Here is a 24,388-nt window from a genome sequence, read left to right as displayed (position 1 = left end):
GGCTGACCAGAGGGTTTGGGGGCCTCTGGGAAAAGGCCAGGCCAGGTCACCACCCTCAGAAGGGGTCAGGCCGGCCTTCCCTCCAAGAAGCCTGCCTGGCCCTCAGGCTGGGCCCTCATCCCCAACTGATGGCCCAGCCACGCCCACAAATGCCCATGACCATGGTGACCAGCACACATTCTTCACGGTGGGCTCCAGCCCACCCGTTATGTACAGAGATCTTACTCGGTGCCTGGCTGGGCAGACATCCAGCCCTCCTGCGGCCCCAAGTGCGTGCCAGTGTGCAAGGCAGGGGGCCTACGGGGCTTTCAGGCTACACCACACACAGGTTGGCAGGTGGGGTGAGACCTCATCACCAACACAGGGGACACAGGGCTACTGAGAGCCCCAGTCAGGGAGGGGACCCCTCACTGGCCCCAGAAGCAGGGAGCACGTGCCTTGTGGGCCTGTCCGCATCCTCTCCTGACGTGGCTGGCTCAGCCACCGCTCCCGAGGCCATAGCTCCATCCATTGCCCAGTGCCCAGTGGGCCCTGAGCGCTTGACATGGCTGAGCCCGTCCCCAACCTCTCCTACCCGCAGAAGCGGCACTGCACGGCACTCAGCCTGTGGCACTACCCAGGGCCTGGCCTAGCCCTCTGCCAGCCGCCAACTCCCAATTGCCCCCTGCACAACCTGCAGCCAAGGCTTCTGCTCCGGTGGAGCTGAGGGGCTTTCACGTAGACCGCACCCTCCCCGCCCCCCAGCCCACCCCGGTCACAGCTCGGAGTCAGTAGACACAGGCTAGAGCTACACCAGCCTTTATTGGGTTTGCAGGGCAAGTGTCCAGACCTGGGCTCGTCCAGACACCCTGGAGTTTCACTGGGGACCCAGGCCAGGGGCCACGCGGCTAAGGAACCACGAGATACCAAAGATGACGCCGAGGGTCTTGGGAACATCCGGGTCATCTGCGAAGGCCCGGGCGCCATCCAGCGGCAGGTGCACAACCTCAATGAGCTCGCCCTCCTCGGCCAGGCCCCCGCCTGGGCCACCCCGCTGGGCATCTGTCACCTCTGCGTAGAACATGGTCTGGCTGGAGCCGGTCACTCCCACACCAGACCTACGGGTTGGGACAGCATCTGCTGAGGCAGCCACACAGGCCCCGCTGGCCACCCCTGCCCCTTCCACAGCCCTCTCTCGTCCACTCCTTCCAGCCCCTGGTAGGCGTGCTCCAGGATGCCCCCTGGCCCCCCAGATTCCCCCCTGCGGTGTACACGCTCCATGTAATCCCCTCCCTTCAAGTGTGGGGGAAACCTAGGAACATGTTGGATGTGACCTCCCACCGTGAATAGGCTCCCACGTGATGAGGTTAGGTCAGGTGACGAAGGCGGAATTCTGCAGATGTAATTAAGGGCCCTAATCAGGTGACTTTAAGTTCATCAAAAAGGGAGATGATCCTGGGTGGGCCTGACGTAATCAGGCGAGCTCTTCATCGCCAGTTTAGGGGTCAGAGATGGAATGAGTCAGAGAGACACTTGAAGACAAGGTAAGCCACCATGCTGCAAGAGGGCCACGCGCCAGGGCCTATGGGCTAGGAGCCGACCATGGGCCCCCGGCGGACAGCCAGCGGGAGACAGAGCCCTCAGTCACGGCCACGAGGAGCTGGGAAGACAACCCTCAGCCCCAGATTAGACCTCAGCCTGGCCAACGCCTGACCGCAGCTTGGCGGTCAGGCTGCGAGACCCTGAGCAGGAGGCCAAGTCCCCAGCAAGCAGACTGCTGACCCACAGCAACCGTGAGGTTGTACACGGGGGTCGCTGAAAGCTGCCGAGTCCGGCAGGTGGTTCTGCGGCACCAGCACTCTGCTCACGCCGGGCCGCAGCCAGGCCTCTCCCCACACAGCGGGCCCCGGTTCGCACCCGGGCTCTGGCCGGTGCAGCCTGGGTCTGCGAGCACTGCCATGTGGGCACCTGCAGGACGCCTGTTCTGGGCTGGGTGGGGGGCTGGGGCTCACGGCGGGGTGGGGCGAGGTCCCCAGGGCCAGGACCAGGGTTCACAGGCTGGAGGGAGGTGTCAAGGAGTCCCCTCCCTCCCTGGGTGGTGGCCGGGAGGGGGCTTCTGGCCACCAGGAGGGGGACAGGCACCGAGGCAGAGGGCAGGGGCCCAGACTGGTGCCGGTGGAGCTCAGGAGTGCACAGCCATGGTGACCGCTGGCCATGAGGACGGGGTGACAGACAGGAGGGGAAGGGCTGAGCATGGTTTGCAGGGGGAGAGGGGAGCCAGAGGGTGTCTGGGGAGACGTCCAGGGGATAAGGGAGACCCCAGGCCACCCCGGGAGGTTAGCTGAGGCCAGCCGGGGCCTGCAGCTGGAAGCGGCCCCAGAGGTGCGCCCCGCACGTGGGGCAAGGAGCAGAGCTGGAGGAGCTTCCCTCCCACTCCCCAAGCCTCCCACCCCCAGGCGGGGCCCCACCCAGACTGACCTCACCCAGCTGCTTCCTCCGCCCTCCGGCCCCTTATCTCCCTCGGACCCTTCCTGACAGCCCATTTCCGCCGGCAGCTACAGCCTGCGCCTTTGATGGAAGCAGCGGTCTGTGGGGTTTCCAGTCCCAGTTTCCGCCGGCGTGTGACGGACACCGGCGCCGAGAAGAATGTGCCCGGCCAGGCCGGGCACTGCCTCTCCCTGCTCACTCAATCACGTCCTCAGCTGGGGGATCTCAGACAAGCGCTGGGCCTTGTCACCTGGGACGGGCAGGTGAGTGGCCTGGCTCACCCCCGGGGCCACGGAAGGAAGCCGTGGGCCCTACCACAGGGCAGCACGAGCTCCTGCTCATGCAGCCCGCCGTCGGGCTCCCGGGGAGAGCTGCCCTGGCCCCCACTCCAGCCCCGTCCGGTCCTGCCTCCCCACAGCCAGCCATCCTCACCTCTAAAATGCAGTCTGAGCAGGCCACTCGCTGCCCAGAACCCTCCTTGGCTCCCCAGTACCCTCAGCATCAGGCCGTGGCCCAGAGGCCAGGGCCGCTTGTCCCCTTGCCCCTGAGCCTTTGCCATGCAGCCCCTCTGCCAGGACTCCACCCAGACTCACCTGCTCGGGGGACCCCAACCCTCCAGGGCACCTCCACCTGCCTTCCTCCTGGCCTGCCCACTGGCTCAACCCCTACCCGAGGTCAGGCCCCTTGGATTCTCCCGACCCCCCGGACCGCCAGCCCAAAGGCTCAGAGGCCAAGTGGCCACTGGCCAGCCACGCGGAGGACGCCTGCAGATAACTGAGGCCCCTCACACCAAGATGTCTGGCTCTTTGGTGTAGAAACCCCACGTTTAAGTTCCCGGGACTAAAGGTCAACTCCCCCCCCCCACTCCCAGGCCGGGGGCGCCCAGACGAGGACCTGGGTGTCGCCGAGGGGGCCCAGGCCCAACACTGAGCGGCCCCTTGCTGGACTGAGGAGGGCCCCTCCACCCCTGGAGAAGGCCGCCAGGGGCTCAGCATCAGGGCGACACCGTGAGACCCTCCTCCTGCTCCCAGACTTGACCAAGGTCAGGGACCCATCGCGGCATCCTCAGGCCAAGGGTGGGCTTCACCCCGACATCCTGCCCTGGGAAGACGGCCCCAGCTGCCGGCCTCACGGGGGGAATGAGGGGCAGGCGGGCACCTGGGCTTTGGCGAGGGCGGGCCGCACTTCGCCCCCCAACCCCGGCCCAGGACTCGGCCTTTCCCTCGCCCCTGAGCCGCTGTCAGAGCAGACCTGTGACTCACTCCCACCCCCAGCGCTCGGCGCTTAATCCCACAGGAAGTAGAGGCATCTGTCAGCAGCAGCTGCCACCCAGAGCCGGAGCCGAGCCGGCCCCGCCGCGGTGGAGGGCACGGGGCCAAGCACGCTGCAGGACTAGCCCTGAGGGCCCCGGGTTCCAGCCCAGATCACGCCCTGAGGTGCGTTCCGTCCAACCTTCCCCCAGTGTGGGAAGGTTGAAAAACAAGGAGCAATCGCCCTGCTTGCACACCCCTGGGAACCGGGTGCTCACCGCCTCCCAGGCAGCTCGTCCCATCCCCTGGGCTGCGCTGGCAGCAGACGGCCCTTCCCCAGCCCCGCAGGCCCACGGGCCCAGCCCCACTCACTTGTACGTGGCGACCCGGCGCAGGTCGGAGGGGGCCAGGTGGTAGCCGCACTCCTCCCACGCTTCCTTGCAGGCCACCTCCTCCAGCGAGAGCCCGGGCTGGTCCACGAGGCCGGCGCACAGCTCGAACGTCACCCCTGCCGAGCCCGGCAGCGCGGGCCGCAGCTCCCGGGGCCCGTCCTGGTCCACGGCGGCCAGGGACCCCGGGAAGAGGCGCTCCACCTCGCCAGCGTACACAGCTGGTCGGGGGAAGGCAGACCGCGGTCACCGCCCTGTGGTGGCCAGCTCCGCGTGACGCGCTCTGGCCGGACCCCCTTGCCGGGCCTCAGTTTCCTCTAGAGCCCTCTCCCCACGTCTGCACTCTGACCCTAGGACCCCAGGGGCCTGAACGTGAGCCTGCAAGCCTCCCCTCCCCCCATACCCCTCTTGGGCCACCTCACCTGGCCGGAATTGCTTCACCAACACCAGGCTCCTTCGAGAAGAGTTGAACATGAGAATGGTCACACTGCAGGGGGAGAGACCCAGCTCAGCATAGAAGCAGCCCCTCACCTCACCCCCCTGGGGGCCCAGCCCACCTCCTCTCCTCCACAGCCCAGGAAGGTGGTGTCCCTTGCTCAGATGGGCAGACTGAGGCCCAGGCTGGGTCACAGCTTGCCAGGGTCACACAGTCAGGCTAGGACCCAGGCCTCCTGTATTCCGGCTGGCAGGACGGGGACCGGGGGGTGGGAAGGACATGCTGGGCAGCTGGGCAGGCCGGGGGTAGAAGCAGCTGAGGGCGGGTGACTGACGGGACACGTGGCCCCTGCTGGCCAGCTGCCGCCAGCCACACTCCTGAAGCCACGCTGCCATCCGGCCCATACTCCCGACGCTCGGGGGCAAGGGCACCTGGGCAGCCTCTCTCAGGTCCAAGAGGGCCTGCCCACCACCATGGTCCAGGTGGCCTGAGCTGGGACCCAGCTCGGGCTCCAGGCCTCGGGCTGACCCCTCAGTGAGAGGACAGGGAAAGTGGGGACTTCAGACACGCAGAGGCGGGTGGGGCTCTGTGCCCCTGGGCCCGGTGTCCCTGCAGACATCAGCCTGGGGCTTCCCCGGCGGCCAGCCAGGCTGGGCCCTCACCTGTCATGGATCTTCATGAAGTCCCACGACTTCTGGGTACCATTCTGCAAGAGGCAGGGCAGCGGTCAGGGAGGGCTGAAGGGCTGGCAGCGCGGGTGGAGGTGCTCCAGGGAGGGAGAAGGCCACACAGACCCACTGCACCAGGCCAGTCACGGCCCGGGCCCATCGGGAGCGAGGAGCTGCAGTGGGGGGGAGGGGGTAGCCGCCAGGGTGGGCAGGGAAGTCAGGGACAGCCAGATGCTCTCAAGGGGTGGGGCAGAAAACCGGGGCAAAGGGTGGGAAGGTGTCCCAGGCACAGCATGAGCCGCCACCCAGCACAAGCTGAGCATGAGAAGCTGCAGAGAGATGCAGGCTGTCACCAAGTGTGGGAAGGACCATGGGGGTGTGGGGGAGAGGCAGGCACGACATGTCGTCACAGTCAGGGCGAGGGGCAGGAGGGGTCCCAAGCGGGTAGAGCAGAGATCAGGTTTTCATTGCTGAAGCTCCCTTGGGCCACTGGACAAAGGGCGACAGGAGGGCAGCGGGGCAGGCGGGCCTCCTGAGAGCGCAGCAGCCCCGGGAGCAGCTGGGGAGGGTGTGCCAGCGCCGGGCGGGAGCTCAGCCCGCAGGACGTGACGATCCAGTGGTGGTGACCGGACAGTGGACGGCCCTCTCCCCGGCCCGGCTTCTGTCCTGGGCTGTCTCTCCTGTGTCCTGTGGTCCTGCTGCTCTGTCACTTCCTGCCACCCTCCTGCTCCCCGACCCTGGACACCCTGCCCAGCAGCTCCCAGGGCTCTGAGCAGCATTCAGTGAACAAAAGGCAGTGCGGGGGGCCAGGGCCTGGGCCAGCACCGCCGGGGGCGGCCAGAACCGATGCTAGCGGGGTTCCAGCCGGCAGGGGGCATGAGGGGCCAGAACCCTGCCAGCTGGACACCACTAAGCGAGGCAGGCTCCCGTCCTCCGGGCTGTTCCGCCTGGCCCTGACCCCTCCCCAAGGGGTCTCTGAGGATGGGGCTGGCCCTGGGGCCCTAGAGCCCAGCCCTGTGGACGCCCACCACTGGCTTGCTTAGCCCACTGCCGCTCAGCCACTGGGTCAGCCCTGCGCCCTGGCGAGCTCCTGGCCCCCACACTTGGGGCCCCGTCCGAGCCACGAAACAGACGTGGATCTGAGCACCAGAGACACCGAAAGTGCAACCAGGGCTGCAAAAGAGCGAGGACACTAAGGAACAGCCTGTGTGAGGACCTCCTGGAGGAGGTGACACTGCACCAGGCCCCACAGAAAAGAAAGAGCATTCCCAGCAGTGGGCCCTGACAGGCAGAGGCCCACGTGCTGGTCTGAGGGGAGCTGGGAAAACTGGTCTGACAGGCAGAGGCCCACGTGCTGGTCTGAGGGGAGCTGGGAAAATTGGTCTGAGCTGGGCCTGAAGGCAGAGGCCCACGTGCTGGTCTGAGGGGAGCTGGGAAAATTGGTCTGAGCTGGGCCTGAAGGCAGAGGCCCACGTGCTGGTCTGAGGGGAGCTGGGAAAATTGGTCTGAGCTGGGCCTGAAGGCAGAGGCCCACGTGCTGGTCTGAGGGGAGCTGGGAAAACTGGTCTGAGCTGGGCCTGAAGGCAGAGGCCCACGTGCTGGTCTGAGGGGAGCTGGGAAAACTGGTCTGAGCTGGGCCTGAAGGCAGAGGTGCTCCGGACGGGCAGTAGCCTCGGTTTCCAAGCGGGAGGGAGAGCCGATGTCCTGTCCTGTGCAGGTCGGGCTGCCCGGGAGGCCGTTGTGAGGCACCACCCCCAAGAGGCAAGCCTGGGCCTGCCTGCAATCTGGCCACCCCAGGGCCAGCCACCCCCCAGGACGAGCTCTGGGGAAGGCCTGCCCCCGAGTCTGCCATGTGCCAGCTGTGTCCCCTGCCTCCCGCAGGGTAAGTGTCACCTCGTGCTGGTTTCAGGTACCCTCTCAGATCAAGATCAAAACATCTGTCAGACCCTCAGGTCCAGCCAAGGCAGGGTGCAGGGGAAGGTCCAGAGGGGCCCACTGAGGACTAGCCAGCCCCTCCCAGAGGGTCAGGACCCAGGCCTGGCTCATCTTCCAGGGCCCTGGGAGGGAGGAACAGGACTGGAGTTTAAACACAGCCCCCTCCCCCTCAGAGCCATGCGGGTGCCCTGCCTCTGGTTGGTCTGTCTGTCCATCCACCAGATCTCCCCTGGCCATGGGCGGCTACTGACCAAAGGCTGCAGATGCCCCTCAGTGACATTTACCACCCAGCCCAGTGTCCCATGGCCCCTGGGAAACACCACCCCGGCCCCCAGCCTGTGTCCATCGCAGCCTACCGCCCACGTGGGCTCAGCTTTGGTCACCAGCACCCATCCACACTCCACAGGAAGTGGGGGAGGGTGCCACAGCCATAGGCCACGTGCCTGGACCACACGTGCCACAGCGGTTACGTGCCTGGACCACCCTGCGCCCACCTGCTGGCCCCAGAGCCCCAGCCCCTGGAGGCTGTGCGGCCACAATCAGGCATCCCCGCCCCAGGCCAACACCAGGGAAAGGGCAGCAACCTCCGTGTCCCTGCACTCTGCCCCTCAACCAACCCCGGCTTCTGCCCCAGGCCGGTGCTGCCAACTTGGGTCCATCCTGGGGATAGGAATTCCCTGTCCCCTAGAGCCAACGGGACAGCAGCGACAAAGGAGGGGGGAGGGGAGTGCAGCCTCTCTCAGGCTGGGCGTCAAGAGGGCTTCACAGGTTAGTGAGAGCAAGGGGCCTGGGGAGGAGGGGAGGCACAGGCTGCTGCAGGCCGGGGACGGCCCGGCAGAGGGGCACCAAAGACCTGCACCACCGGTCCTAACTGAGGGCCAGGGAGGGCCTGCACCAGACTCGGAGGAGTGCAGTCCTCACCTGGACGGCGTGGAGGAACTCGCTGCAGCGGCAAGCGGAAGGCGGGGGCCCGACTGGACAAACAAGTGTTTCCTGTGAGCCTACTACTTGCACGGCGCCAGGGGAGGCGGTGTGGTCCTGCGCTCCCTCCCCGGGCCGGCAGGAGGAGGTGACGCCCCGGCAGGCAGCCCACCTGGAGAGGCTCTCCAGTGCTCACCAGCTCCCTCGCCGGCCTCCTCTGCCCAGAACGGAGACCACCACCACCGGGAAGCTTTCCCTGATCCCCGGGGCGCCCGATACGTCCCACCGCAAAAAAGGGCCGGGGCCCAGCAAAGCCTCCTTGGAGGAATGAGTGGTCCCCCGAGGTGTCCCTGCCCAGAGCCGGGCGCTCAACTGGTCTGCGAAGCCGGACTCACGGGCAGAGCGCTCGGCGGAGAGGCGGGGCCCGCGGGGCGGGGGCACGAGGCCATGGGCGGGGCCATGGGCGCGAGGGCGGGGTCCGGGGCCGGCGTCGGGCCGCGGAAGGCGCGGAAGGCGCGGAAGGCGGGTTCACCTGGCGGTAGTGCAGCGTGAGCGGCAGCAGGTAGGGCGAGGCTGCGCAGCGGCCCACGGCCGCCCCCTCGATGCGCTCCATGGCGGCGCGCGGCGTAGCGCGGGCCCGGGGCGGACGCGGGCAGAGTCCGCTCAGGACTCGAGCGGGCGGGCGTGTGACCGGGCTCTGCGCATGCCCGGCGCGCGCGGGGCGGGGCGGCGCGGGGCGGCGCCGAGCAGGGAGGGCGGGCCCAGCGCGCAGGTAGCACCTGCCCCGTGCAGGTGGGGGGCTCGCGACCGCGGGGCGGTCCCGGAGCCGCGCAGGGCGTGAGCAGGGCGGGGGGCTCGCCAGGTGGGCCCCGCGACAGGGGCGGGTCAGCCGAGTGTGCGGCAGGGCGGGACGGGCGCAACTGGAGGGGACGGTCTGAGAGGTGATCGCCGGTGCTGGAGCGGGGGGGTGACTTGGGCGTCCTGGTTGGGGGAAGAGAGACGCAGCGCAGCTCTGGGGGAAGGGGGGATGAGCCGAGCGGATGCCTCCCCCAGTGGGACTGACCAAACCCCGAGACTGGGTCGTCCGGGGCGGGGCGGGCCTCCAGGGAAGGAGCGACTAGGCCCTGAAGAGAGAAGCTGGCGGTCACAGCTGCCTCGCCGCCGAGCCCGAGAGGAGGAAGGCAGAGGTGGATTCGGGGCTGCGCACGGGATCCTGCGTGCGCCGTGGTGGGGAGAGAGTGTCTACACCTCTAGGGGCCCCTGGGTGGAGGGAGAGAAGGCTCTGGAAAGAGGGCAAGGTGAGAGGAGCCTGAGTGGGGAAGGGAGAGGGACCAGGGTCTAGGCAGAGCCAGGCCCTCCCCGCGGGGCTCCGGCGGGCTGGCGGGGAGCTGGCCTGGGCCCGACTGTCCCCCTGCCCCCCCTGCCCCACCGAGAGGAGCTGCCGCTCACTGTCTCCGGGGCTGCCCCTCTTCCACCTCAGCCGGCAACTAACTGCTCTTCCCTCCCCCAAGAAGGCCCTCCCTGCTGAGGAAGGGCCCCCTCCTTGCTTGGATGTGGATCCCAAGGACCTGCTTCAAATGCAACCGCTGCCTCCCCAGGGACAGGCACAAATGCTGGGGTGGGGCAGCTGAGCCCTGACCTGCACCTGCTCTCTGAACTATGGCCCCAGGGGGGACAGCCCAGGTGGGCTTGAAATTGACTCCCATGTCCCCGTTATCCATTGCTGTGTAACAAAGCACCCCCAAAATTCGTGGCTTAAAGCCCCCCTTTGTTCCTCTCTGTCTTGGTCTGTGGATGGCCCTGGCTCAGCTGGGCGGCTCCCCCTTGGGGCTTCTCTGCAGTGTGGTCAGGGAGCAGCTGGGGGGGGATCTTCTGAAGGGATGCACGTCCAGGATGTCTGGTGCCCTAGCTGTGTGGCTGGCTGGCCGTCTCCCTGAGCGTGGCCTCTCAGTGTGGCCGGCTTGGGCTTCCTGGGAGCATAGCGGTCTCAGAGTAGTGGGATTATTCCATGGCAGCTCCCCAGTCCTCGGTCACGGGGCCAAGCTTCTCACGACCCAGCCCGGGATGTCTGACAGCATCATTTCCACTGCGTCCTATGGGCCAGAAAGTAAGTCCTGGCCACCCCAGATTCCGGGGGGGGGGGGGTACTTCCCGAGGGTAGGAGACCTGGGACACATGGTTTATAAGGGCCATCGTAAGAGACTAGCCATCACCCCCATAACTCTGTAGGGCAGTGCGCTTCCCAGCCTTGGCCTGGCCACATAGTGTCCTGGAGGCCAGAGTGAGCGTCCGCCAGAGAGCCCATCCTAGAAGCTGGTCCCGTCCTGCCCAGCAGCCCGGCGGGCCTCTTTCTCCACACACGCGGGACCCAGGGTGTGCTCCCTCTCTCGAACACAGGCCATTTCCTCCTGTGTTTGTGTGAAAATGAGAACAAACCACAGAGCCTGCACAGCTGCGGCCCAGACCAAGGAGGAGCCCCGCTCCCAGCCCCTCCGCCCGCTGGCTGGGCTGGTCCCCAGAAGCTGCGGCTCAGGTGCAGGGACGAAGCAACATCTCCACAGAGCATCGTTGTGCTCACGTTGCGGGGGAAGTAGCATCTGACATTGATGCAGGCCGAGACAGCGTGCAGTGTAGATTGCAGAACACGTGTGCCTTCAGAATGTCAGCAAGGTGCCACCCCTGCAGGAAGCAGCCTGGCAGTGCCTCAGGTAGTTAGACATCGAGTTACTGGGTGACCCAGCATTTCTGCTCCCGGGTGTCTATCCAAGGCTTCGAAACGGACTCAGACAGATACTGGCAGTATTCACAATAGCAAAAGGTCAGAGCAAGCCGTGTCCATCAACTGATGACCAGATAAACAGTGTGGTCTAGCCACACAGGAGAATGTGACTCAGCCATAAAGAGGAATGAAACTTTTCATTGCAGCACTATTTAAAATAGCCAAGACATGGAAGCACCTAAATGTCCATTGACAGAAAAGTGGATAAAGAAGGTTGGTACCTATATATGGTGGAATATTACTCAGCCATTAAAAAGAAGGAAATAATGCCATTTGCAGCAACATGAATAGACCTAGAGATGATCATACTAAGTGAAGTAAGTCAGAAAGAGAAAGACAAATACCATATGGTATCACTTATGTGTGGAATCTAAAAAATAGTACAGGGACTTCCCTGGTGGCTCAGTGGTTGGGAATCTGCCTACCAATGCAGGGGACACGGGTTTGAGCCCTGGTCCGGGAAGATCCTACATGCCGCAGAGCAACTAAGCCCATGCACCACAACTACTGAGCCTGCGCTCTAGAGCCCGCGAGCCACAACTACTGAAGCCCACATGCCTAGAGCCTGTGCTCTGCAGCAAGAGAAGCCACTGCAATGAGAAGCCCGCGCACCGCAACGAAGAGTAGCCCCCGCTCACCTCAACTAGAGAAAAGCCCGCGCGCAGCAACGAAGACCCAACGCAGCCAAAAAAAAAAAGGTACAAATGAACTTATTTACAAAACAAATAGAATCACAGATGTAGAAAGCAAACTTATGGTTACCACGGGGGATCGGGAGGAGGGATAAATTGGGAGATTGGGACTGACATATACACACTACTGTTTATAAAATAGATAACTAATAAGGACCTACTGTATAGTACGGGGAACTCTACTCAATACTCTGTAATGACCTATATGGGAAAGAATCTAATAGAGTGGATATATGTATATGTGTAACTGAATCACTTTGCTGTACACCTGAAAGTAACACAACACTGTAAATCAAGTATGCTTCAATAAAAATTTTTTTAAAAAAGGCATGAAATTCTGACACGTGCTACCACAGTGAGGAGCCTTGAAGACGTCATGCTGAGTGAAAGAAGGCAGACGAAAGGTCCCATGTTATATGATCCATTTACATGAAACGCCCAGAATAGGTAAATCCATAGGGACGGAAAGCAGATTAGGGGTTGCCAGGAGCTGGGGGAGGGGAGAACGGGGAGTGAGTGCTTAATGGGGCAGAGTTTCCTTTCCGGCCGATGAGAATGTTGTGGAACTAGGGAGCCTGGTGGTTACACAACAAACACTGTGAATTACACAACACTGTGAGTGTGCTAAACGCTGCCGAAGCGTACAAGGTAAGACGGTTAATGTGATGTGAATTTCAGTTCACTTTTTTTAAAGAAGGAAAACTACACCAGTGAGACCGTTCCGGAGCATTCCACGCTGGCCGTGGACACCCAGCCCCGTCGGCTGCACTCCCGGGGCCCTTTGTGGCAGGTCGGGACCAGGCCCCTGCGGCCTAGCCACGGGCCTGGGGACAGGGGGCACGGTGGGTGTCTGCAGCGAGGCCTGGCAGGGCGTTGCTCAGAGGCGGGAGGCCAGAAGGGCAGAGGGAGTTCAGCCGTGTGTCCGGAGGGCTCGCCGCGGGCGGGCAGTGCGCAACTGGGGCTCGGAGGGCGTTAGGACAAGAACACGGCGCGGTCGAGGGGGGCCGGGCTGCGGGGTGGCTTGCTGACAAGGCGCTGTTCGCAGAGACCCGAGGATCCAGGAGGAGGAGGAGGACGGGATGGAAGAGGGTGCCACGGCCCACGGGGCCGCCAGCCGGGCTGTGCTGGACCCCTCAGAGGGCACTGGGAGCCGTGGAAGGTTCCAGACGGGCACGGTGGTCAGCCTCTGCCTCTGGAAGGTCGCTGTGGCCGCCCGGCAGGGGGAGCAGGAGGCCAGTGGGAGGGACTTCGGCCGTTGTCCAGAGCGGGGGCGTGCAGGTGGGTGGCCTTGGACCCCATGGGAGCAGGTGCAGGAGTAGGTGTCTGGGTGGCGGACAGCTCGGGGGGGCGGGGCCTGAGCCACGAGGAGCCTCTGAAAACCCGCCTGTGGGTTTGGGAATGAGGGGGCTTTGGAGATCCCGCCGAGCCGCGTTCAGAGGCGCTCGGGTGCGGCCGGGGTGAGCGCAGGCCGGCGCGCGTGGAGACCCTCACCCTGAGCGTCAGCGCCCCAGGGCTGCCGGGACAGGCCACCGCGAGCTCGGTGGCTTGAAACGGCACAGACTGGTTATCCTACAGCTGTGAAGGCGGAAGCCCTAGCGGGCCTCCCTAGGCTGAAGCCGAGGCACGGGCAGGGCTGCCTTCCGGGGGCTCCAGGGGAGAACCCCTTCCTGGCCTCTTCCAGCTTCTAGAAGCGGCCGCACGCCTTGGCTCCTGGCCCCTCCTCCACCTTCCCGGCCAGCGGCCGGCAGTCCTGTTCTCTCTAGGGCTCTACCTCCTGCTGTCACATCTCTACTCTGACCCCCCCTGCCGTCCCCCACGAGGACCCTGTGACGACACCGGCCTCCCCTATGATCCTGGATCCCCCTACCTCAGGGTCCTTCACTTAACCACGTCTTTGCCGTGTAAGGTTCCCCGTTCGAGGGTTCTGGGAGTACGGTGTGGACGTGAGAGCCAGGGCGGGGTCCTGGGTGGGATTCAGTCTGCTGGGCCCTGGCAGGACTGGGGGAAACTCCTGCTGGCCGCCGCCTCCCCTTCCTCTGTAAGAGGCAGGGACGAGGTCATCTACCAAGAGTGGGGTGGGCGGAGAGGGTGGCTGCACGTGGTCCCCATGGGGTCGGGGGCCTGGAGTCGCGGTCGCCTGGTGAGTGGGGCTTCCTGCTGGCACAAGGCTGGAGGAGGCCCTCGGACGGCGCCCAGCAGCCTGGGCAAGTGGACAGGTGGACATTGGCTTCCTCCAGGGCTCAGCCTTTTCCCAGAGGGGGTGACGGGCAGCCCGTGGGTCCAGAGAGGTGAGGAGACTGGTCAGGGAGTTCCTGATGTGACAAACCCCAGGGATGGAGGGTGGTGAGGACCGGAGGGGCTGGCGGGCGGCGGGAAGCAGGGGAGTCGGGCTGGGCGTCCAAAACAGGCGCAGAACTCAAGCCTGGACGCAGGCTGAGCCAGAGGGCAGTCGGGGAGGGTCAAGGTCAGGGGCGTGGGCGTGGGACCTGCTGGCTGGCGGCAGAAGTGGGCGCAGAGGAAGCCTGAGGCCGGGGCCCGAGTGAGGGGTTGGGCGGGGCTCCAGGGGTGACACTGGCAAGCTGTAGGGGTGTAGCGGACACCAGGTCCAGAGGATAGTGATACCCCGAAAGCAGGGAGTGGGCAGAGGAGGAGAGGGCCTGGGGCAGCTGGCAGGGGGCTGGGTTCACGCCACCTGGTTACTGATGACGAGCTGCCCGCAAGTGTGTGTTTGCAGGGGCAGCGCCCTACCCTCTGCATCTCTGCAGCCAGGAGCAAAGGGCATCCAGGCTGGGCACCAGTGGGTCTGCCATGCCAAGCAAAGGGGCTGAGGGCCCAGGCGCAGTAAGCCTACCTTCTGGGGCTAAAGGTCTCACCTTTTGAGGTCCTCAGGGGGGCGCCAGGGGCAGCAACAGAAAGCAGGGGCCGTGCAAAACCCCTGATCTTTCTGGGCACCTGGACAAGCCTTTTCTTTTTTTTTTATGGCCGTGCCGCGCTACTTGCAGCATCTTAGTTCCCCGACCAGGGATTGAACCTGGGCCACGGCAGTGAGAGCACTGAGTCCTAACCACTGGTCCGCCAGGGAAGTCCCAAGAAGCCTTTTCTTTTCACCTGAGTTAGGGAGTTTTAGTGATGGTTAAGTGTTTCATGTTTGTGGTGGATTTTTAGTTTCATTTGGTTTGAGTGTTTTGCTCTTTTTTAAGTTAATTGTTTTCCAAAGTGATGCACATACACAGTAAAAGGAAAAAGAAAAATGTTAAATATTAGTGCAAGACTCATACACAAAACTACCAGTCCCCAGCCCACCCCTCTCCACAGTTTGACCCCCCAGAGGCGGCCACTGTCAACCCTTCAGGCTGATTCTTTTGATGTTTCCCCTCCAAGTGTCTCTGCTCACGTGTCCATTTCTTGATTTATTGGTTGTGGGCATTTTCCTCTGACTGCCTTGGTCAGGCCAGCTCAGCCACAGGCAACCAGGAGAGCCACCAGAATAGCTCCAACAGCGTGGGGTCGGCAGTCTCCCACGAGAAGTCTAGAAGGAGGAGGCCCCAAAGCCTTCCATAGAGCACGTCCCACTGGCACAGCAGGTCAGCCCCTACTCAACCTCATGATCTCAACATGGCTGCTGTGGCCCAGGCATCACCTACAGACTCAGTGGCATCAGTAAAGGGGAGGACAGTCTCTTTGCAAATAAGGAGGAAACGCTTACCCAGAAGCCCCCATTGTGAGGACCAGTGACCATTCACCTCTAAGATCTGGGCCAGGGTGTGGGGGGCACAGTGCCTTCCCTGAGCACACCCCAGGGAGGGTGAACGCCCCCAACCCCAGGCTAGTACTGTGAAGAGGAGGTGAGGTGGGAGGGAGTGGACATGGGAGAGGCGTCCACTGCCTCAGGCTCGCGGCCCTGGAGGGTTCCACACCCGCACGTCCCCTTCCTTCTCTCCCAGTGCGTCCCCCTCAGGACCGCCAGCTGAGTCAGGGCTGGGTGTCACTGTCCTTGAGGAGAGGGTGCACCCCGTAGCATCTGAAGTGCATTCTGGTTACCCTTCCTGCCACAGGTAATTCTGATTTTCTGATTTAACCCCTGCCTTTTCCTCCTTTCCTTCTGTGATGTTTAATTTTATGTATGGACTTGGCTGGGCCACGGGTGCCCAGGCATTTGGTGGGACTTTCTTCTGGGTGTCTCTGGTTGAGAGTAACATCTGAACGGGTGGTCTGAGTCAAGCAGGTGCCCTCCCCTTGCGGGTGGGCCTCGTCCAGTCCTGGAGGCCTCAACAGAGCAGAAGTGAGTGATGCAGAATCCACTCTCCTGGCCCGACGGTCTCCAGCTCGGACAGCGGTCTCCTGCCTTTGGACACAGACTCAGGCAGGACCTCACACCTCCGGCTCCCCTGGGTCTCCAGCTGGCCGGCTGCAGACCTGGGGACTTGTCAGCCTCCATAACTGTGCGTGAGCCAGTTCCTCATAATAAATGGGTATGTATATCCGTCCTACTTTACACTTCTATATATAACACATACTCACATATGTGTTCTGTTTCTCTGGAGAACCTGTCGCCCCCGCCAAGGTCAATGCCCCGGTTGTCCTGCAATTGGTCTGTCTGGGTGGCAGCTCCCCGGGGCCCTCCTCCTTTCGCCCTGGGCTGGTGCTTCCTCCTGCAGGACCCAGGGGTCTCCTGTCTCCCAGATGAGCTGCATCCCCGGGTCGCTGGCCCCACGCCTTCCCCTTCCCTCATTTCCTTCCGCATTTCGCTGGTGCACATCCTCCTCGTCCTCGAAATGCCTCGTGAAAGCTGATCAGTGAGGACCTTCACGTGTGTGGAAATGTCACCAGCCCCTCACCCTGATGGATGCCTGACCAGATGGGTAATTCTAGTAGGAGTGTCATTTTCCCACGACGAAGCTTCCAGCACCAGGCTGACCACTGAGCCGCCGTGCCTTTCTAGTCCCTGACCATTTGCGGGGAACTCCTTTCCCTCTGCAGCCATTTAGGTCCCCAGCTTCCGTAATATGCTGGGTTTCTCAATCCTTGGCCAAGTAGGCAGTGACCATTTCAGTCTGGAAACAGGTGCCCTTCCATTTGGGAAATCTTCATATTGTTTCTTTGATCATTTTTTCCTTCCATTTTCTCTCTTCTGTCTAGAACTCCGGTTAGTTGGATGTTCGATTACGTGAACGAGCCCCTAATTTTCTTAATTTTCCTCTTTATTTATGTGTCTTTGTCTTTACAGGAGAGTTTCTCAGTTTTATCTTTCAGTCCATCTATCTTTTCCATATTTCTCCCGTTGTATTTTTAACCTGATGGGGGCTGTTCTCTCTCCCGCTTCCGTGTCTTCCCCCCGAGTGTGGGTACAGTTGGGTTTTTCTGGCCCACACTCACTCTCTCTGTTTCCTTTAATTCGGGGGCTGGGGGTGTCTGGGTGGGTGTGTTGTCAACTGGGGGGGGCCACGCTGCAAACTGTCGAACCAGCCCCCTGGTGGGGCCTCCAGGTTTCAGTGCCTGGGGGTCCTTTCTGTGGGCCTCTTGGTGTCTGTCTCCAAAGGGGAGCCCTGGGCCCCCGGCCTGGGCACAGAGCAGAGTGACCTGCGGACGCCCGGTGGGGGTCTGTCTTCAAGCTTCCTTCTCCACCCCGCTATCCTCCATAGACTGCTGCACCAGCATCAGCCTGTTTCATCGCTCTGGTTTGGCTTTTTTTTTTTTTTTTTTTTGGCCTCACTGTGTGGCATGTGGGATCTTAGTCCCCCGACCAGGGATCAGACCCAGGCCCCCTGCATTGGAAGTGCAGAGTCTTAACCACTGGACCGCCAGGGAAGTCCATCATTGCTGTGGTTTTGAGTGCATCTTCATACCTGGTTCTACAGGCTTTTTTGCTTTTTTTTCAGAATTAACTTACTTATCATTGACCTTTCTTCCTTACAAACGTTAGAATAAGTGTGACAAAACCAATGGCAGGAAGGTGAATTGGGGTGTCATCGGGTCTGCAGTCACCTGGGAGAGACTCAGGGTCTGCACGGCTCCCCATGTGCCCAGACGGAGCAGATCGCCTCGTTTCTCCGGATCGCCTGCGTCCAGACTTCCTCTCTGCCGGCTGACCCACTCCTGCATAGTTTCCCTCCTACTGGGAACACTGCCCTGCTTTCTGTCAGGATTCTGCTGGCTTACTGCCATGGGAAGGGGCGCCACTGATTTACAAACACTGAAACGTGAAATGTGTACATGCAGAAGAGCATGAAAAACGTCTTTGTATAAAGTACAGTTTAGAGAATAATAGTAAAACAGACACGCAGGAGCCAGGTCACGGAATATAGCACATTTCTGGTGCCCTGGAAGCTGCAGGGGGAGGACCCTGCCCCCAGCAAAGTAACTTCCTCCAGACAACGTAGACTGTCCGCTGCCTCTTCTGAACCTGTCAGCATTCGGTGTGTGTCCCCCGAGCTGTAGTCTCTCTTGTTTTGACAAACTGCTCACCTGGAGGCACCAGGAGAAGAGAAGCCGAGCAGAGCCATGGGGTCCAGGTCTGGCCTCAGCCTCCCTGAGGGTTTTTAGGAACTGTTCTGGGGCCATCAGTGGGCAGGGACACGGATGACCTAGGGATATCCAGGCCCCCCACAGTCGGGGCATCTGGCTGGGGGTTGGGCTGTCCTGTATTTCTGCTTCTGAACCCACCAGGGCTGTCTCCCAGTCCTCCGGCACAGGTCAGATGGGCCAAAGGAGACACTCCTGGGGAAGCCCCATCCTCAGCTACCCCCGAGGTGCCATCTCTTGTGTCACACTGTCTGACCTGGATGGCTGACAGTCCCAGGGGCACGGTTGTCCTGCAGACGTCTCCCTTCAGAACCCCCTGTGCACTCATCTCCCCCCGGCTCCTGAGTTAGATGCTGGAGGTCCGTTTGCCTGGTCTATTTCTTGGTTTACTCTCCTTTTGACGGAGCACATCCTTCAGTAGCTGCTTGAGACACAGTGCATGCATGGAAGATGCATTTTAACACCTTGCATGTCTCAGAAGTTTTTATTAAACCCTCACACTTGAATGATAGCTCGGGCAGGTATAGAATTCTAGGTTGGAAATCACTTTCCTCCAGCACTTCATAGGTACTGATTCCTTGTCCGCTTACCTCCAGGGTGGCTGCTTTCACTTCTCAAGCCATTCTGAGGCCTCTTTGGGGACCTGATAATATATGTTAATTTGGGGAACGTCCCATTTGTACTAGAAAAGAGTGCGCGCCTCTTTCTATTTCTTGTGTTACCCACACAGTCTGCAACTTTGCTTGTGATGCTTGAGCTGTCAGTGTCTGAGACGGGAGTTGGAGGGTTTCCATCTCCAACCACCGTTCTTGGGTCAGTTGTCACCTATTGTTTTCTGTCTTCTGAGGCTATGTTTTTTTTTTTTGGGTTTTTAAAAAATATTTATTTAATTTATTTGTTTGGTTGCACCGGATCTTAGTTGTGGCAGGCAGGTTCCTTAGTTGCGACTCACCAGCTCCTTAGTTGCGGCAGGTGGGCTCCTTAGTTGCGGCATGTGGTATCTAGTTCCCTGACCAGGGATCGAACCCGGGCCCGCTGCGTTGGGAGCGCAGAGTCTTAACCACTGCGCCACCAGGGAAGTCCCTGAGGTTATGTTTTTAGTTGCATACATGTTGTATGTTTCTGATCTGCTGTTTATCTCACAAATATTGGATCCTGCTGTCTCCTAATTTAAAATGTTTAAAACGGTCAATTTTATGTTAGGTATAATAACCACCAGAAAAAAAAAATACGCAAAACAAGACAGGCAAAGAGCCTTGTTCCTCTTGACTGAAGAACCACTGATGAGCGACCACCCCCACAGGGACCGCACCGCAGCCCTGGTCCACAGAAGATGCACGGTCGGGGCAAACTCACGACAGCCGGCGGGAGAACCTGAGGATGAAGAGGTTCAGGACGCATGCCGGCGGTCACAGCGCGTGGGCCTCGTGTGTGTCTTCATCAGGGCAACTGTACAGATGCCGTTCCTAACAGTGACCAGGAGCCCGGAACCCTGAGAGGTTCTCAGCGTGCTGACGGCATTACGGGTACATTCTGGGAATACAGCTGAAGTACGAAGTGACACCTGGGATCTACTCAGCACAACCAGGTTGGAGGAGGCGTGCGAGGGGGCGAGAGGGAGGGGGAGGGGGGGTCTAGGTGACCCGGGGACGGGCAGGGCGGGCGGGAGGGGGCAGTGTGGAAACACATCACGGGACCTCCTCCCTGTGCCCCATGGACCTCCCCACCGAGTCCTCATCTTTTTTTTTTTTTTTTTTGCCACACCACACGGCACACGGGATCTAGTTCCCTGACCAGGGATTGAACCCTCGCCCCCTGCAGTGGACGCGTGGAGTCTTAACCACTGGACCGCCAGGGAAGTCCCCCGAGTCCTCATCTGTAACGAAGGCAAATCCTCAGACTTTGTGTCTCCGAAGAGCCCCCGCCTCCACTCTGTTCTCCTTCTGGGAATCGCGAACCTGCTGTTTCCCCATCCTTCTCCATCCTCCGCTGTGTCGTCAGGGTGGCCCTTCATCCCTCCCGAGTCCGTGCCTCTTCTTGGTTCTCTGTGAGCCCTGGCTCCTGCCTCCGGCTTCCTGAGCACCCACCCTTTGGGCTTCTCTGTGAAGCCCCCTCCGGTCAGTCATTCCGCCCAGAACAGCCAGGCCCTGTGGCTTCTTTTTCCGCCTCGGCCTGGACGCCCGGGCTCCGCCACAGAGCTTGCGGAGGGGGGAGAGGTGCTCGGGACCAAGGGTGGGGGCCTCTCCCTACCCCGCCCGCAGGGCCCACCAGGGCCTTGACCAGCAGCGCAGCCGCTCCTGCCTGCCTCCACCCATCCTAAGCCCCCAAAGCCCCCGCGCCCTCCGGCCTCAGCCCCTGCCCATCCCCCCCCCGTGCCGGCGCTAATCTGGGGCTCAGAGCTGGGGGCGGCCCACACCTGCATCCCCAGGTGCCCAGACTCCTCACTGGGGTCACTGGCCATTCCCCGCGTACAGCTGAGCCGACGTGCAGGCGACACCACTGCTCCTTTACTACACCATGGCCCACGCACCCAGGTGGGACTCGATGTGGCCCCGGGGTGGCGGTGTGGTCACGTGAGGGCTGCCTGCCCCCCCCCCCCCGCTTCCCCCTGGGGCACGGCGTAGGCTGGACTCTCAGACCCCCAGCCGTGGCAGGGTCTCCCCGGGACAGAGTGGCCCCTGCAGGCCAGAGACGAGCTGAGCTGGGGCCGTGGGACAGCACCAGGCCCACTGGCCAGAGTCCCCTGGCCGGTCTCAGAGGTTGCCGGGGGTGCAGGGCGCGGCTGGGGGCCCTTCTGGGGAGGCAGGGGCAGTTGGGGCACGGCCTGGGCTGGACCCCGAGGCCCACAGGCAGGCGGAGAGCGCGGCGGCGGCGGCATGCGGGACCCCAGCTCTGACCTCGCTCTGGCCCCCGCACAGTGCCGGCTCCTGGACGTGCACCGTCCTGTGGACGTGCCCGGCGTCGCCCTGCGCCGGTGGCTGCACCAAGGCCCCACATTCCCAACCTCTAGGCGCCCCTGGGTCTCGAAGGGAAACAGCTCAGCCAGGAGCCCCGGGAACGCGCAAGCCCCACCGCAGCCGAGCCCGCCCGGAAAGCACGAGCCCGGGAACAATGCCCTTCGTGTGACAGACTTTCCCCTCTGTGGGAGAAAATAGAGTTTAATAGAATGGCGATTTCCTGCATTTGTGCCTTCGACTGAGGGGTGATTCACACAAGACCTCCCACAAAGAGGAGCTTCTAGCCAAGTCAGCCAGGGCTAGGTGCCCCAAGGGCCCTGCACCCCTGGGGGCCCGAGGGCCAGGTGAGGTTCCACCCGCCGTCCTCCAAGCCCCTGCCCTCCCGAGCTTCAGCTCCAACCCCAGCAGCTTGGATATGTTCAGAGGCGCTGGAGCTGTTCAGGCAGCAGCAGGGCTGGGGGAGGACGTGGGGGGCTTCCTGGAGGAGGGGAGCTCAGACAGAGCGCTAACAGCTAAGCAGGAGCCAGCCAGGAGGGCCATGAAGAGAGCTGCTCAGGGGACAGAGGGTCCAGGGGCAGAGCAGATGGGGTGCCACGGTGAGGGCAGGCCACGGTACTGGGTGGAGGGGAGCAGGTTCCAGGAAGGGCTAGCAGCGGCAGTGCCTGGGCTCCTTCCATATTCTGGGTGAAGAGGGTGGGGTGGCCTGGGGGGCATTCCTGGATATGGGGAAGCTTAGCGGTTAATGACCGACGAGGGACACCAGGGACTGAGGCTGAAGGTGCCAGGAGCCCACCCACAGGTCCTGGGTGACGCGCAGCCCTGGATGGCCCGGGTGGTCAGACCCAGAGCTCAGGGATGTCTGACCTGCTCGGAGGGTGGGGACAGGATCCTGAGGGCACTCCTGGGGTCTTTCCCTTCTCAAGAAGAGGTTTGCAGGCAGGGCCTCGGTGGAGGGGGTTTGACCCCTGCACCCCACTGTGGGGCACAGGGGAGGCGCAGAGCAGGGCACCGGCATCTGGGGCAGAGCACCGGGCCCAGGCTCACACTGAGGAGTCCTCTGGGCCGTGTGATGAGGACGCTGTCTCCACCCAGCTCTACGCTTGAGGACAGGGCTGCCTGTCGGTCCCCCCTTCCCCTTGCTTCCCAGCTCTGATGCGTCCTCCAGGGCACTCAGCCTGTCGGGCCCTCCCCTGACTTCCATGTTTCAACCTTTCTCTGTCCCCAGGGCACAGGGACCACCCTCGTGCCTTCTCCTGAGGTTTCTGCCACTCCCACACCCAAACCCCACCACGGTCAGACCCTCTCCCTGGAGCTCTGGGGCCGCTCCCGGTTCATACTTTCCTCCCCTTCAAGGCCCAAAACACAGAGATGGTGGGACCGACCGCCCTGCTGTGGGGACACACGGCCCTTCTCTGCAGGCATCGATGACAGCACTGCGGGGCGGGCCAGTGTGGCTGAGATGAGGCTTCACTAGGACATCCCGCTGTGAGGCTGGTGGACGGTGGCCCGGCTTCTGCCCTCCAGATGCGCGGGGCCTTGGCGCCAAGGCCTCGCTGCCCATGGCTGCCGCCTGCCCACGAGGGAGAGATGGAGCGCGGCAGGGGTGCAGAGGCCCCTTCCTGCAGCCACACGGCAGCCTGAGGCCCCTCCTGCCGGGCCTCCTGCCTCTCCTGCTTTCCCTGGGGGCAGGCTCCCTGCATGGGGTCTGGCACCCCACTCCTCCGGCCCCCCCCCTTGATTCTTCACAGGTGTTTCCCCCCAGATCTCTTCCACATCAGCTCCCCACTTGGCCTCTCAGATGGGATCAAGTTCAAGCCGCCGCCGCCCCTCCTGGACCTTGTGACCTCCAGCCAAGGAGGTCACCTCAGGCCAAGCCTCCAGGGTGGCACGGCTCCCCGCTTTCCCTGGCGGGTGCTCAGGCCCTTTGCGAACGCTCGCTGCCCTTTGTACAGCACCTACGATGTCCTGGCACTGCTCTGGGTGTTCTCCATCTGACACCTCAAGTCTCTGCGCAAACCCCGGTGTTACAGCTGAGCTCAGAGGGAGTTGAGGCTTGCCCGAGGCTGCAGAGGGGCTCGGCCAGTAGCCCAGCACCGCGGGGACACAGCCATGGTGGGCTTTGGGTGACAACTGTTCCCTGGGCTCCTCTGGCCTCAGGCAGCCAAGACCTCTGGGACCAACTCCTCATGTTAAATCCCACCATTTGAAATACCCGCAGTGTTTTTTTCTGGTTGGGTTGGACAGAGTCGGGGAGGGTTTTGCAGGATGGGCCACAGGGGGGTTCAGAGGAAGGAACTGCAGCAGGTTCCAGGGCACTGGGGAGAGGGGCGGGCTTGGGGGCTGGCCCAGAGAGGTCCGCTCTGTGTGGTGGGAAAGCGGGCAGAAGTTGGGCCATGTGCGCCTTGTTTGGCATGGTGAGGACGGGGCGTCGTGCCTCTGGGGCCAGCTCCGTCTCCCATCCCCTCCCAGACCCCACTCTCAGCTGTGGGTGAGCATGTGACTGAGGCCCAGCCAGAGAGCTGCGCTGGGCTGACTGACGGGGCCTGGTGAATGGGCAACCTTGGGGCAGAGGGCACGATGGAAGTGGAGGCCTGGTGTGGCCCCAAGTGGACGGCCTGTCCACGATGGGCAGGACTGCGTGGCAGAGCCCGGGTGAAGGAGGGAGCGGAGGCCTGGCCCAGGTGGGGGAGCACGGGGGGCCCTGTTTCCCTCACTCCCCTGCCAGGCCACAGTCCCGCTTCCCAGCCCGGAGTCCCAGGGGGCTCCTCCTCCCCTTCTGTAGGGGAGCGGGAGCGGTGGGAGCTGGGTTTCCACCCTCTGGAACCTGAGTCCCGCCTGATGCTGTTCTTAACGTCTTCAGGCCTGCAACCCCTGCCAGGGGTCATAGGAAGAGCCCGGACCTGGGAGGAGCACCCCTCCGCCAGCGGGTCTCTCTCCGCCTTCCCATGCCCCTCCCCCAGCTCTACCGGGTCTGATTCACGAGCCCAGCCCCCGCCAAGTCTTCCCCAGGAGGGGACGTTCTGGCTCATCCATCCACCCACCCTGCAGACGGGCAGACTGAGACCCAGAGGAAAGGGCTGAGCTGAGCCCAGCTTCGTCCCCTGGTCCGGCTCGGAGCCCCCGACAGCGAGCCCAGGGCGGCTCTGGGCAGGTGGCCGTCGCCTCTGACCCCAGGCCCGGACGGCCTCTGTGTCTGGGCCTCGGCTCAGAGCGTTTCCTGCCCGCCAGCCCCAGCCCAGCCCCTCAGGAAGTGGCCGCCTCCTGAACAAAGAGGCCGGCGGACAATGGCCATTGAATTGGGCCGGGGCGCTCGCGCACGGACAGGCCACCAGCTGCCCGCACTGATAAGACGGCTTCGCAGGCTTGACCGGCT

At 62.6% G+C, this 24,388-nt stretch overlaps 1 protein-coding gene and 2 long non-coding RNA genes across 5 annotated transcripts; 1 reads left to right on the top strand and 2 right to left on the bottom strand.

Annotated features, from left to right (window-relative positions):
* Positions 1–782: 782 nt before the first annotated feature.
* On the bottom strand, positions 783–8,782 carry NUDT14 (nudix hydrolase 14). Of its 3 annotated transcripts, none has more exons than XM_082386297.1 (5): positions 8,598–8,782; positions 5,204–5,247; positions 4,528–4,592; positions 4,089–4,326; positions 783–1,050 (listed from the first exon to the last, which is right to left on the bottom strand). In XM_082386297.1, the coding sequence occupies exons 1-5, from the start codon at positions 8,676–8,678 to the stop codon at positions 987–989; spliced, it is 492 nt and encodes a 163-aa protein (XP_082242423.1). In that variant the 5' UTR covers positions 8,679–8,782; the 3' UTR covers positions 783–986. The 3 variants fall into 3 exon arrangements, with proteins under 3 accessions (XP_082242423.1, XP_082242421.1, XP_082242422.1); XM_082386295.1 differs by having other exon boundaries at positions 783–1,097; positions 8,598–8,781; XM_082386296.1 differs by lacking the exon at positions 8,598–8,782 and adding an exon at positions 8,238–8,421 and having other exon boundaries at positions 783–1,097.
* LOC309626043 lies at positions 5,255–8,059 on the bottom strand. The gene is made up of 3 exons (XR_014242933.1): positions 7,619–8,059; positions 5,620–7,587; positions 5,255–5,382 (listed from the first exon to the last, which is right to left on the bottom strand). It is a non-coding gene; the product is annotated as an uncharacterized lncRNA (long non-coding RNA).
* Positions 8,535–11,576, top strand: LOC309626042. Its single transcript, XR_014242932.1, has 3 exons — positions 8,535–8,627; positions 10,081–10,172; positions 10,295–11,576. It is a non-coding gene; the product is annotated as an uncharacterized lncRNA (long non-coding RNA).
* The last annotated feature ends 12,812 nt before the right edge of the window (positions 11,577–24,388 follow it).

This window comes from Balaenoptera borealis (assembly GCF_965194805.1).
Source record: "Balaenoptera borealis genome assembly, chromosome: 3".
NCBI classification, from domain to species: Eukaryota; Metazoa; Chordata; class Mammalia; order Artiodactyla; family Balaenopteridae; genus Balaenoptera; species Balaenoptera borealis.
Note: the sequence above shows the minus strand (reverse complement) of the source record. Positions and strands in the feature narration are given on the sequence as shown.

Excerpts from the sequence above, each read along its gene's own strand:
- NUDT14 (XM_082386295.1), bottom strand. The coding sequence starts at position 8,678 with ATGGAGCGCATCGAGGGGGCGGCCGTGGGCCGCTGCGCAGCCTCGCCC. Across the intron at positions 4,593-5,203 it reads TTCATGAAGATCCATGACAG|TGTGACCATTCTCATGTTCA; the intron begins GTGAGGGCCCAG and ends CTCCCCCTGCAG. Across the intron at positions 1,098-4,088 it reads CGCCGGGTCGCCACGTACAA|GTCTGGTGTGGGAGTGACCG; the intron begins GTGAGTGGGGCT and ends CCCAACCCGTAG.